This window comes from Pezoporus occidentalis, unplaced genomic scaffold, assembly GCF_034315485.1.
Source record: "Pezoporus occidentalis ecotype Australia unplaced genomic scaffold, CSIRO_AGI_Poc_V1 ctg85, whole genome shotgun sequence".
Classification (NCBI taxonomy): Eukaryota; Metazoa; Chordata; class Aves; order Psittaciformes; family Psittacidae; genus Pezoporus; species Pezoporus occidentalis.
In genome coordinates this window covers 931,319-946,158 of record NW_026916212.1, presented here as the reverse complement: position 1 = coordinate 946,158, position 14,840 = coordinate 931,319, and the positions used below count along the sequence as shown (strand labels likewise).

Below are 14,840 nucleotides of genomic sequence, written 5' to 3'. Positions count from 1 at the left end.
ATGCCTTGGATGACTCAACTACTGTAAGCAGCTATTCTATTTAGCAAATTATGACCAGGTTGTTTCACAGGGCCTAGATTAATTAAGTGATAGACTGTTGACCAGCAATACACCTTTGCCTCCTGTCTTGTGTGCCCCCCAAGTGTCTAGTCACTGACATATGCACAAATTATCAGTGAAGCAGGTGCCAGTAACACCTGCTTTAGCCCAGGTTGAAATTAACATTTCTTCTAATCCTGCTTTGCTTAACTGACTTTAACCTCCCCAGACAAATTACTTTCTGGGTGGGATTTTGTATGATCTCAGTCAAAACAATGGCTTTTAACCTTTCTAGCAGTTAAAACCATTCGTGCTAAATAAACCATCCAGGAAAATAAACCATGGTATTAAGGGCTTACCTGTATGTTAAGTTGTCCTGGAGTGAGTTTACTGTGGGAATTTAAAAATGAATAGCTGTTTTGAATGACTGTCTCTGCATGTGTTTTTATTTTGGGGTGGAAAAAGGATATTCCCTGTGTAAGCAAGCTCCAGGTAGGCCAAAAGCAAGTGCTGTGTTGAAAATCTGACACTGCTAGGTTAAGGGTTTTGTAAACTAGTTTGTTGAGTTTTTTTAAGGAATTCTCACAAAAGCTGTTTGTGCACATTCTGGTAATTTCAAATTCTCATTCAACATCCAGCAACACCTAAGAAGAGTTTCTTCTTTTTCAGAATTAATTTCTGCAAACAACAGTTCTAACTTAGAAGTTTTCCCATTTACTTTTGAATAATGTAATGGGATTAGTGGATTAGAGCCCTTTAGAGTCTAGGGATTAGAGTTCTTTTCCTCTGAACTCAATATACTTATTCACCTGTAGGTCTTTGCTGTATTTCTGTCGTTTTAGAGTCTTGTTGGCTTTTTTTTCTTGAGTTTGCTGTTTCTTGTATGTATTTTTTTCCAGGTGAAAATTATTCAGTTGAAGATCTAACTAAAATGGACCTGTGGTTTGTTTGGTTTTGGTTTGGCTTGTTGGATTTTTTGTTTTTTTGTAATGTGGAAGTTTCATTACAGGAATGCATATGGATAGTTCTTGAGCACATCTCTTACTATAAAGCTGTGAACAAAGAAACAGGGGAAATGCATGGTTTTCATTGTAGAAGATCTCAGAACAAAATGGGGAATCTGAGTTTGTAGTGACTGAGAAAGTTTAGGGCATGCATAAGAAATCCTGCAGCACTGCTGTTGCTGACACTGTTGGGACATCATGCTGGCCATCCTGAGCTCCAGTTTGCTCACAGGTTATCACAGGTTTAAACACATGGATAGCTCATTTATGGGAAGAAATAAAAAAAAAAGCTGCATTTAGATTGGATGAGAGATGATCCCCCATGAAAACAGAGCAAATAATTTATGCACATTCCTCATTTCCAGACTGCCTCTATTCTGGAAAGTTTTTGCCAAACTTGCAGTACTGCACAGGCATTCATGTGTCAGTACATTTCAGACTTAAACTTCTTCGTTCTTTTTAACAGGTTAAAACTTCAACAGGGGAAGTTTAGATTGGATATAAGGAAGAAGTTCTTTACTGTAAGGGTAGTGAGGCACTGGAATGGGTTGCCCAGGGAGGTTGTGAATGCTCCATCCCTGGTGGAGTTCAAGGCCAGGTAGGACAGAGCCTTGGGTGACATGGTTTAATGTGAGGTGTCCTTGCCCATGGCAGGGGGGTTGGAACTAGACGATGTTAAGGTCCTTTCCAACCCTAACTATTCTGTGATTCTATGATTGTCTTAATAGTGTTGAGAAGATTTTTCCACCCCCAGTCGTGGAAGAGAAGAATGATAAGCAGAAGTTGTCACAGTATTGCAATATATTTGGTTCACTTGGTTCTCCAGTGCTTGCATCATGGAGTAATTCCTCGTTTTTGGTTCTCCTCACTGCATTTATAAGAAAGATCTGTAAACGTCTGTAAGAGAGACCTCTTAGTAGCTTACGAAGGTGTAATTTCTGCCTTTATCCTTTTTTGATTTTTCTTTTTTATTGGGGAATATATTGGATATATAGTGAACTCCATTTTTCCATGTGTACATCAGATAAAATAACGTTGTTGTCTTTGCTGGAAGCTAGATTCCCCCTTCCACTCCCCCTTCACCAGTCACAGGCTTTGTCCTTTATTGTAGAGAGTTCAGTGTATCTTTGGTTGCTTTTTCTTTTCATTTACCTTTCTAGCTTCAAAGAGAGAACAGTTGAGAGGCAGCTCCTTCAATAGTTTGTTGCAATTTGGTCTTCTTGTCCCGGTTGTCCCCCAGACTCCTATGCAGTGTTGTCTCAAGGAAGCATTATCTAGTCATTGTGCTGCTATAGCCAATATCTTTATTTGTCTGAAATTTTGTAGATTCATTTTTAGAAACCCTTTTTTCGTCTTTTGTCGCTATTCTTAAAGTGAGCCTTTATAGCAACAAAACGGCAGTTTGGTTTTTTAACTGAGATTTTCTCCTTTTTTTTTTTTTTCACACAAAGCTGTTTGATTCCTTTCAGTTATGCAGTTGAGGAATAACTAATCATCTAAAACTGACCACTGTGTATTTAGTTAGCTAGCAGTTTTCATTTCTGAGCTTCATTTTCAGTGGTGGCCTTCGATGTGCTTGCTGTACTGCAATGATCTGTGGAGGTCGTGTGACCTCAGACAAAGCTGAACTCTTGAAGCTTTTTATGTACTTTTCAGTCTCTGATTAATTCCTACTCTGATCACTTTGATATTCTGGTGTTTAAGACTATTCTTCCCCTAGCTGCTCTACAGACTCCAGGTCTCCTTTAAATCTTCAACATTAACTTAAACCTCCTGGTCATCCAAAAGGAGACAGCTTTAAAATGAAAAGATTATTGCAGAGCACTTACTATAACCTTAGCAGGTGGTTAGACATGTTTGTCTAATAAAAACCTAAAAATACTAATTTCTGCAAGGAACTGGGAAAAGAGTAAGCTTGGAAGACTGAAACAATACTCTTCAGAATGTGTTAATCCTGGAAATAAGTAAAAATTCTGAATGGCTGGTGAGGTGGTGTATTACAAAAAGTGGTGTAATAGAGTGTTTCACTAGCTTTTGAGATACAGATATAATTATTTTGTATTTCAGATGTGCTTAAAATTTGTCATCTTGATTTCTTACAGAGCTGATCCTTTATCCAACATGGTTCTTACTTTCTCTACTAAAGCAGATGCCATTGCTTTTGCTGAAAAAAATGGTATGTATTGGGTATGACGGTTTCACCTTTCCATAGACAGTCTTGATCTAACAACAGTGAAAGTCAAGAATAAAGCACCTTCCCTCTATTTCACAATATTGGCAGACCATTAGTCCTCCACTTGAGGAGGAGGAAGACTAAAGGGTGAGGGGGATATTTCCTGTGGTGCTAAAGGCATTGAGCCTAGACTTTCTACTTTCTGGAAAATGATCCAGTTTCGTGGCAGTACTGTTGTGATGCTTTTGCCGGTACCTGTTATTTGAATGAGAACTGAGCCTGCTCGGGTCTTGGGGAAAAATTAGTATTAATACTTTAAGAGTATCCTATGCTAGGGGTCCTGGCTACATGGCAGTGGGATTTCTGTCTGAAGGCTTAATATGAACATCTGAATTCTGGTTAAGGAAAGACTGTCAGAACCCTTGTGAATAATAATGAGCAGTAATCACAAAAAACTAAAATTAGGTGACTACCAAGTAAGCATGTTGGACTTCAGTTTTGGCCATGTTGCTTGTATAATAGAATCATAGAACCTCAGGTTGGAAGGAACCTGTAAGGACCATCAAGTCCAACTCTCACTGCTCTTTGCTGGATTACCTAAAACTAAGTCGTATGACTAGGAGCATCATCCAGACACTTCTTGAAGTCTGATAGTGTTGGTGCTGTGACCGCTTCCTTGGGGAGCCTGTTCCAGGGACTGACTGTCCTCTCAGTGAAGAACCTTTTCCTAATGTCCAGTTTGAACTGAAAGAGAAGATCAGCACCTCCCCCTCCAATGCCCCCTTGCAGAAGTTGTAGATTGAGGAAATTATATGTAACTTTCCCCATGTACATTACTAAAGTCTAAACACTTAACACTTGATGGTTGTTCATAGTTGAGAAAAAGGTGGTAGAAAAGCCAGTATAATTACTTGGTATCTTTAATGCTAATGATGTATCAGAAGAACTCTATCTGTAAACATATGAGGTTATTCAGACTTGTATTTTCTCACAGAATTATAGTACCACAAGCAGTATCCATAATTTCAGCCTTCTGAATATTCATCAGTCCTTTTATATGATGGTATGAATTTTTCTCTTCATTTTGGGGGGTTTGTTTTGGTTTTTTTTTTTAATCAATTAAATTTTCCTTAAAGGCCTAGGACTGATGTTTAGTGCTTGTGGATGTGAGGAAGATCAGTTTCACTGAGTTAAAGCCAGAAATGATGCAGATGGAATGTAAGCTTCTTCAGAAGTCTTCCTTGTGGTCTGCAGCTTTCAACTGCTAGACAGTAGGTTCCTGGTCAGATCAAATTGTGTAAAGTTCTTAGATGGCTTATGTTGTACATCCCAAAAACAAGGGAAGTCCATTAACTTAATACAAATAAGAAGCTAAGCCAGTTAATGTGCAATGTATTTGCACTTTTTATTGGTAGAGGCTAGTACTGAATTCCTCTATTCCTCTTTGAGTGGATCTTTTTTTAATTTTATAGTCTTAATTTTTTTGAAAAAGAAATCGTATTCAATTTTAGAAATTAATAGGTTCTTCATATATGCATTGATATTAATGCATATATGATATTTGATACCAAAATTGCACCAATTATTTGCCATTTTATTAGTATTTTATAATGTTTTATGAACAGATATAAAATGTGGAAGAATCTGGTGTTGCTTTAACTTTTCTTCAGAAATTCAGCCTAAAAGGGGAAAAAGACTGAATCCTGGCCTATATATAGCACTATATTAATGAGCTAGTTATGTCATATCTGTGGGCATGTTATATTTTGTCTTTTGAAATGAAGATTCAAGTAAAATAACTTGATTTGTTCAGTGTAGAAAGTCTAGGCCTTCACTGAGTAATGAATCTCCATTGAGCAGGAAAACTAGAAAGAAATTCTGCCAACTGAATTTAAGGCTTGTTATTCTATTTTATTTAAGGTGGCTTGTTTTTATGTGTATGATATGTGCCTAGTATTTTCTGTAGTAAAAGCTTCAGTATCAGATGTAGCTGAAAATACAGTTTCTCACTATTTACCTCTGCTTTTAAGAAGGAATGAGAAACATAGCTACACATTTACAATGGACCTTCTAAACTGAGGTATTACTGAAACGTCTAAGTCTAGGAACACACGTATTTACCTCTCTGCCCTTCCCATGTGAACCAAGTTTTCCATTACAAAGTTCCTTGAGAACCTAAAATTTAATTTCTGCAAATCCTAGATATCGCAGGGCTTCTGCTATAATTGGGAAAACCAAGATTCTTTCTCACCTAAGTATTTTAGGCACCTGAGGCAAGCTGTCTTTCTGCCTGTCCCATGTGTTTTCAGATGTTGGATTAACAGCACTGAATACAGTAAAGGAAGAGATCTCTGTCCAAAATGCGACAGCTGAGAATGGCCTGAAGTTGAGGCAAGGAGGAAACACCTGTAACTGGGTGAAATAAAGAGTTTAGCTTGTCAACCTAAATTCTTTTTTGTGCTGTCTGGTATCACTAAGGCAGTTTTTAAAAACATGCAAGGATAGAGAGGTTTAATACTTGCCATTCAGTCTGGTGGTGAGGGTATTCTTCCAGAGACGGTGAAATCTGCTTTCTGTCTACTTGGTTTGTATGGCAGGGTTCTGGCAACAATAACCTCCCTCACCATTGCCGTATTTTTATCAAAGTGACCTCTGCTGTCTGTCATGAACAAGCTAAGGTGCCTCACAGAAGTAGATTGTTCCAGAGTTTGAAACCTATCACATACGGTGACCTCTTGCAATCCAAAGTTAGATGTAACTAACACTGTGTATTTTGGACAGGTATTGCAGCCCAAGTCATTCTGCTGGCAGTTGCAAATCTCTTTTGGAGGCACTCAGCTCCTCTTGATCTAGTATATAAAAAGATGAAGCAATAACCTGATGCTGTAGATTACATTCCAGCAGCCAAATACCTCGATGTTAGGTGTTATAATACTGAATGTTGCAATAACAAAGTCTGTCCCTGGATGTAGTTCTGGCTGTTTACTCAAGCTTACATTTTTAATCAGGACAGGAGGCAAAAGCCAGTGCTCTCACAGATGGAAAGAATATGTTTGTAAAACCTCTGTTCCAGTACTTTTTATGGACAATAGTTAACTTGTAAATTAATGTTGGTTCAGCCTAATAAACGTGAAGGTGATTTTTGTGTGACATGTGAGTACACAAAATTGTGTATCTTGTGAAATATGTTTTGAAGTGTAGCTGTATCTTGAGTATTTTCTGTGAACATTTTAAATGTAAAAATTTAGATATATGTTAAACCTTTTAGGACTTTTTAAGCTTTTGTTTTAAAACTAAGGAGGAAAAGTACCATCTTATCAGTACCAGTTAAAACTGTGTACTTAACCACTTCTAACTTCAACTCAAGTATCTCAACTTTGAGTGAAATGTTGCAGCTAAAGAGACCAAACTTTGGAATACTGAGTGCTGCCCTGGCATCTTTCCAGGCACCTGGAGGCTGCAACCAATTTGCATTTTGATTTACATAAACACTAATGTCTCCACCTCCTCCTTCCTGACATTTTTTAGCATTTCTCTTGCTTAACTATCACATAATTTACTTGTCTTCTATCACTTCATTCTCTTTCCTTTTACTCCTAATCTTTCATGTTCTTTTAAAAATGTTAAGTATTAAACTCCTTTCTAATGCTGAAGTTTTTTCTTTGCTTTTCCTTTCTTTGGTCCTCCCACCCTTATATTTTCTCTAGCTTTCCAAGGTCTCCATTCTCTCCCAGCCTTATGGTGAAGGTCGTGCAGTGCTGGCACAGGTTGCCCAAAGAAGTGGTAAATGCTCCATCCCTGGCAGTGTACAAGGCCAGGTTGGACAGAGCCTTAGACAGTATTGTCTAGTATGAGGCATCCCTGCCAATGGCAGGAGGTTGAAACTAGATGATCTTAAGGTTCTTTCCAGTCCAAACTATTCTGTGATTCTATGTTTTTTCTACGTTTCCTTATCTTTATTTTCATTTCCTGTCCAAGCATACACCGAGCCTTAGTGCTTCCATGCTGCTATGTACTTGTGGGACCATGAACTGGCAGGACAGTCAGTGTTACCTCTTGAGATTTTCACTGATGACTGTCAAGTTTTTTGCAGGAGTAAAGAACATGGAGATATGTAGTATGGTGAACTCTTACCAACTGAGAGAACGGGCATATGTCACACCTATGGCATTTCAATATTCTCTGCTGCCAGCTAGAAAGGAATAAACTAGTGAATGCCAACATGGAGAGAAAGACTGAAGTTTAAAGATTTACATTGTATGTAAAATTTACATACATATATATCGTATGCTAAAAGTATTCAGAATTCTCTTTGTTTCTTGTCTCCCCCCACCATTTCCCTTGTAACCTCCAGGCTGGAGCTATGACGTTGAAGAGAAGAAGATTCCAAAACCTAAATCCAAGTCTTATGGTGCAAACTTTTCTTGGAACAAAAGAACAAGGGTGTCTACAAAATAGGTTGGCATTGGCTCTGACTGTGAATGAAGTCAGCTGTGCCATATTTATAGTCCATGTATAACACATCTCTTAATCTCCTAATAAATTTGACCTTTAAACTACAGATGCATCTTGTGATGTCTATTTAAAATGTTTTTGATGTCTCCAATTGAACCTGTTACAAACTTCCCTATAAATAGAGGAGATTTGGAGTGTTCATACTTCTAAAAAATTGCTGTATGAGGAATCTAGCAAAAGGAATGTTTAAAATCAGCTGCAACTTTAAAGATCATAGTTGATCTTTGATGATAATTTTATATTCACTGTCTTGTTTAAACTTACCAGCCTTGCATATACGAATTCTTTCAATAGAACCTGGGGTTTTTTTTCTTTCTATACAAGAAGTGTTTGTCAATTGAAGAACAAAGTATGATATATAAAACTTAGTATTTGAATATAACTTGGACTGTTATGTTAAAGTGTATATTTTATAACCTCGTCTCTGCCCAGATTAATATTCCGGAAGCATTCATGACTGGAGTAGAGAACACTGGGGTTTGTGTTGGATGTGGGTGAGATTTAGTCCAAAATATTTAGGTTGCAAGGTTTTCTCTGTGATGTTCTTCAGAAGTGAAACTCAGACAGTTAAATATTCACAGTTTAAGTGAGAAGTGTTGAGTGCCTCGCACAGCATCAGCATATATTAATTATATAATTATAGTTCTGTTTTTTTAATGCTAGTTACATGTTTATCTGCATTGAGGTTTCCTGTTGCCTAACGAGGTGTGGTGATAGCTTCTCAGCCTTTACGTCAAATATACAGCCTAAACTCTGTTAGTAGCCTAAACTCAATTAATGATTGGAATTCTTGGTCACATATGGCTTTTAATTTATTCACTTTTCGCTTTGACTTAACATACAGAGATACTGACACATGATCAGTGAAATCTATTACAAGCTGAGGGAGGATACACCTTTTCTGTATGCAGCCAAGAGTTTTATCCCAACGGTCACAAAAGAAGCAGCTACAAAAGTAGCTCTCTCTACATAGATCTAAAGAATAGTGTAAGTGCTGTGCACTAATTCTAGCTGAAAGAAAGCATAAAACTACCTTGTGTTGCTCAGATTTTATTATACTCTTGTTTCATACATATATATAGCTGCCCTATATGCTGGCTAACATTTGTTGAAATCATTGGTTTTGACCCATTTTCAGTGTAATCAGCCAGTTGGCTGATGGCACTATTTTTGTATCACAGACAAGAACTGTTATTCCACTTCATCTTCCTATTGGGTTTTGAATGCTGCATTGTGCAGTGAACCCTAAAGTCCTCCAAGAATGCCAAAGTGACCAAACTGGAACTGTAACAATCCAGAATCTGCTGCGTCTTTGTATTCCAGCTAAGCTTAATATTCTGATCTTACAAAGGAGGCAGTAATAAGAAAAGCCATTCATTGGTTTGGGTTTTTTCTTGTTTTGCAGGTACAAGAACTTAATGTAAGGGCCTTCAAGCTTTGTAAGATTGTTAACATTAAAATTCAAAAGTGCTTGGATATCTAATGCAACAGATGCACAGCTTGGGTTTTGAAATTATGTAGTCCAGGGAAACTGATGCCTATTATCATTATCATTGGACACCAAATATATGAAATTGCTGTATGTTAATCTATACTTCTCTTAACTAGAATCGGTTCCAGAGCACAGTTTCTTTTCTTTTTTTTTCTGCTACTAAGATAATGGGAATATTCAAAGGAGAATTCTGTAAATCCCCTCTCTGAGGAAGAAAGTTTTTTTTTTTTCCCCTTCTTTAAAATGCGTATGTTCATTATGGTTCTGCACTGTGCAGCCCACCTTGAAGCTGTGTTTGAACGCAGACCTTCTTTTTCTCCTATCGCATTCCTAGAACTTGGATTTTTTCACTTGTTGGATGGCTTCTTAAGAATGAGCATGCTGACAGTGGAAGAGTATTGATTGTCATCACTGTTGTCTTCAAACCCTAGAAGTGGAGTGCAAGAGCTTGCAGAGGACTAGTACCAGTATGAATATATTTTGTAGGCAAAAAAATCTACTAAACTTCATTACCCTTCCATTAACTTACCAGAATACTACAGCACTAGGCTGGAACTGAAATTGTGCAAGATACTTAACTAAAGATGGTCAAATTATCTTCAGAAGTGAATGATTCATTGGTGAACTCCAGCTTCTGTCTATTCTGCAGTGTGTTATGACAGGCAGAATTGCTTCCAATCTATAGCACGTCAAAACAAAAGGCACTACAGATAAACTACTGTGATTTGTCTTTTTAGTATTCTCAACTGTTGATCTGAAAATAGAAATATAAAGAGATTCGGAGGACTGAAGGCTAAATTAGGTTAGATGTTGTGGTAGATGTAGCTGTGCTGCATCCAACTAATCAAAACTTTTCATGGCAGTAAGATTTCAAACCTCTGGAAGTATTGAAATCAGTGGAAAGAAAAAGTTTAAAGCTCTCAAACAAATAGAACATGATCTTTACCCAGTGAGATTTGCATGCATCTGAGGTATATTACCACCTTATGTGGCCGTAGCAACCAAAAGAATAATAAAGAACTAAAGACAATTTCATTTCAGCATTGCAGAGGAGCCTTACATAGATGTTACATTCACAATCTTCCACTGAGCTATTGTTGCGGTTTTCGATTTGAGAGATCTTCTTTACATGTTTTTAGCTTCATTATTGTAGGAAGTCTTACACAAAAAATTAACAGGCTGATCCAAAGTGGTTTATAGTTGGACTCATGTAGAAATACTGTGTGAAGTTCTGGAGGCAGAACTCTGCTACTGGACAAAGTCGTTTCCCAGTTCTAGCAAATTGGTCTATGGCATCACCAGCTTTCTGAAAAAGGGTTCTTCCCTGTCATCGCTGTCTCAGACAGCTGCACGTCACAACGAGATTTGGATTACTTGGGTCAAGTCTGGTGAAAGTTCTTTATTTCAAGAAAGAAGCATCATTATGGTCTTTTTCCTCCCATATGCTACTTGTACTTCCATCAGCTCTATACAGTATGTAGCACATACCTTGGTTTTTTTTAGATGACCATATAAGGATTGTCATACATGAGTTTTGAAAGGCTGCCCACTGCAGCACCAAAAATATTTTGGTGAAAGTTTGACTTTAATAATAACCTCCTTTTTTAAATTTTATCTAATATTTGCGTTTTATCCTTCCTACCACATTTTCTCCAAGTTCCTTGCAATGAATTGTGCTCTGTTAAATATATACCTTTTTAAATAATTCTGTGATGAGCCATTGAAAAACAAACTCCAAACCAACCCTGTTTAGCTGTCTTCTGAATGGTCAGAATGGTTTTAATCTTTGTGTTTTCTTTTATGTAAGCCAAATAGAAATGATGGAAGTTAATGATCCCCATTCTATTTCTGAGTACAGGTAATAACTTACTTTGCCATGTAAGACTCCCTAAAAATGTGGGGGCACGCCTGCAAATACTTCGATGTATTTTCTGTAGTTCTGTTGTGATAAAATGACATTTGCAGGATTTGAAGTTATTTTGAAGTTTGGTAGCATTTGTAATTCCAACGAACGAATTTTTTTATTACAACAAAGGCCCCGCAACTCTCAAAATCAAGATTGTAATGGAACCTAGAGACTGTCAGGAAACTAAAAGCAGAGTTTCAGATTTCTAGCAGTGTATTCTTTAACTGAGAAGTTTGATGGATAATTTAAAACAAATCAGACTATTAAGTCATAGTATGAAATTGAAAATTTAATTACCCTTATCTGCAAAGTTTTGTCATATAATAGAAAAGGAGAAGCTAATTTGGACCAATTTTAGCTTTTGTCTCTAATTTCACACCAGGGACTCATGAAGTTTGGTTTTGCCAGAGATACAGTTATCTGACCTTATGTTTGGTTACTCGGCATACCAACATACTTTGTTATTTCAGAAAGAAAAAGTGCAAAGAAACCTGCAATAACCTAAAAAGATAACTTTAGACAGATGCATAGTGAGTTATGGTATGTCTTCATAAGTCCTTGTTCTTATTGCTACATTCTGAAAAGGATTTCTTTGTAATTGGTACTTCATTAATGCTGGAATATATCACCAACAGCACAGGACTACTCAAACAACTATGCCCACAGCAACTTAATAGAAAAAAAACATTATTTTGAAATGATATTAAAATGGGGATTTCAGTTGGATTTAGAATGTGATTCTTCACATCTGCGTTCATCACAAGGGAAGGTAAAGGTGCCAGCCTTGAGCTCTTCTTGCACAGAAAATGTGAATGAAAACCTTCTTGGACAAGTTGATTAGAATAAACAAAAGTTTATTCACACAGAGAGTAGTCTTGTGAGAGTGCCGATGGAATTCAGATTTGAAACTATGTAATTATTATCTGCAGCTTAAACATCTTGCTTGAAACTATCTACCTGAATAATAGGTGACAGGTCTTGATAAATAGTGCTGTAAGCAAATATGATACAGAAATCGTGCATCCATTTGGCTGGTTTAGGTGTAATTCATGTTCTTCAGAGGAGCTGGTGAATATGGGAACAAGGTGATCAGATAGATTATTTGGATTTAAAGAGGGCTTTCAAAAAGGTCACCACGTTACAGCATGCTTAAGATGTAATTATCTTCTGTATGAGGAGCAAAAAGGTGAATTCGGTATACAGGTGAGGGAACTGAGGACGACTATGGCAGTCCCCTCTAAAATTACAGCTGGTGCAGAGAATAGCGTATAGCTAGCTACTCACTTTTTTCATGTGTAGGCAGATCATGCTTGAGACGATGCAACTAAAAAATAAGTACATCTTCACATAGCAGATTTTGAAATCCATTGGCAGCTTTTTGACTCCCAATACTTAAGTTTACAGTGTCTCAAATCCAGCACAAGTAATGAGTGCAATAGAAGTTTGCATTAAACATAAAAGAGTATTCAGTTTAGAAAAATCCCTGAGCTAAAGACTGCTGATACCTTGGAAAGGGTGTCCTTGAATTAGCCCTGTTTTTACATTCGTTGGTAGTCACTGTTAGCCACTGCCAAAACTGAGTTTGTTCAGGTGGATTATCCAGATCTGGCACACAATGGCCGTTCTTGGTCCTATTTGCCAGTATGGCGTTCAAACATTCATGCTGTTGTGTTTGTTGGTGTTCTGTGATTAACTAAATATATTCTTTAGTGGAATGAAGTGACCACCAACAGAAGCTGATGGAGATTTACTACTGTCATGATCTTCAGTGATAATCAGATGTTTTAAAACAGGGTATTGTATTCAGATACATACATATGGCCTAAATTCCACAGAAGAGTGGCCAGCATGTTGAGGGACATGATTCTGCCCCTCTCCTCTGGTAAAACCCCACCTGGAGTACTGTGTTCAGCTCTGGAGTTCTCAGTACAAGAAAGATGTGCACCTGCTGGAGTGGGTCTGGTGGAGGGCCGTAAGAGTGATTATAGGGATGAACACCTCTCTTGTGAGGAAAGGCTGAGAGAGCTGGGGTTGTTCAGCTTGGAGAAGGCTCTGGGGAGACCTTGTTGTGGCCTTTTGATATTTAAAGGCACAGGTTGCCAAGAGAGGTAGTAGATGCCTCACCCTTGCAACATTCAAGGTCAGGTTGGAGGGGACTCTGAACAGCCTCATCTAGGTGAAGATGGCCCTGCTCATTGCAGGGTGTTTGGACTAGATGATCTCTAGAGGTCTCTTTCAATCCAAACTGTCCTATGATCCTGTGATTAAAGAGTATTGTCTAATATTGCAGAAATATTGAAATGATGATTAAATACTTTCATACTATATGTACAGTTTACTCTCCAGACACATCTTGGTAAAACAATGGCTTGACTTGATAAATACAATTATTCTTTATTGCTCAGTCAGAAGTAGTAAAGAAAACTGTTTATTCTGGTATTGTGCCTATAAATACTAGAAGATATTTAAATTTCTCTGTTATTAGGTAGAGAAGATGAGAAAATTCTTAGCATGTCTGTCAAGTAAAGCAGTTGTCTTCTAGCATGCCTTGGTTGTCTGTTACAGAAATATGTATGCGAAGTTGTAGTCAGCCTACTGAGATGATTTTTTTCTAATCGAATGCAAGCTTGTCATCTCTGCCTTCTGCCTTAACCAGCTAAGGGAAGTACAGCATCAAACTGAGAAATACTGTAGATCTAAAACCAGAACATACCGCTTATTACAAGCCGTCACTAATAAATTCTCTGCTTATTTCAGCACCTTTTCTGATGCGTTCTTGGCTGTTTCACTGTTTTGGTTTACATACGATCTGATGTTGCCAAATAAATGTTTTGTCAAAATTACAAAGCTGCTGAGAAAATGGGATTTATTTTTGTTGTCTTTCACTTTCTCCAACCTTACCACTTTCATTGCTTCACTTAGGGTGTCTGCACAGTGCTTGAGAAAAACATTTTTGAGTGATACATACAGCTGGGGGAATGCTGCAGTTACAGTCCCCTTTATATTGCAGACTGTCCTACTCATTAATCTATTGCATGGGGCATTCAAGTTTTAGCTTTCTGATGGTGCGTATTTCCCTGTCTTTAGCCAGACAGATTTCGATTTTATTAATGGGGTGCCAATAGCAAAGTTCCTTTACCAGCTAACATCGCAAAGTATAGACCTCAAATATATGAAATACCAGTAACTAGAACACATACAAAATCTCATTCATGCAAAAAAACCTTCACTGAGATACTGTAAAAGAAACTACTAAATATTTTACCACTTCAACTAAACAAGTTTTCTTTAATTTCCACTTTCACAATACTTATTTTGCAACTGCCCTTTGCAGCTATACATAAATATAATATGGGAGCAAACTTGGTATGTTTACCTCAAGAAGGAGTACTGAGCAACAGCAGTAACTAGTAATAGGCAGTAACTAGTTTCCTTGAGCTGCATGTATAATGTAACTATGTAAGTAAAATTTTTTGAGGAAAAATACTTCATGCTTTTACAAAATAGGTTGTAAAAAAGCAAAACCTGACACTGTGAATATAATCAGAATTTTAAAAATAATAGCAAATCAGAGACAACTTTGCTGTAGCCCATCACTGTATCTTGGTGTAAAACTGCAAATGCCAACAACTTACATTTTCTGTTTTAAAGGGAGGCGTTCTGAGCACTACCCACCTGCCCACAATGTGGATATCCACACTTAAACTGGAT

The 14,840-nt window shown here is 37.4% G+C and overlaps 1 protein-coding gene across 1 annotated transcript in view; it reads left to right on the top strand.

Annotated features, from left to right (window-relative positions):
• NDUFS4 (NADH:ubiquinone oxidoreductase subunit S4) overlaps nucleotides 1–7,777 on the top strand; it is a 47,741-nt gene extending 39,964 nt beyond the window's left edge. The window contains exons 4-5 of the mRNA XM_062604327.1: nucleotides 3,146–3,219; nucleotides 7,571–7,777. Coding sequence (XP_062460311.1) covers nucleotides 3,146–3,219; nucleotides 7,571–7,674 — 178 coding nt within the window. The 3' untranslated portion in view covers nucleotides 7,675–7,777. The remainder of the gene's footprint in view (nucleotides 1–3,145; nucleotides 3,220–7,570) is intronic.
• Nucleotides 7,778–14,840: the final 7,063 nt, after the last annotated feature.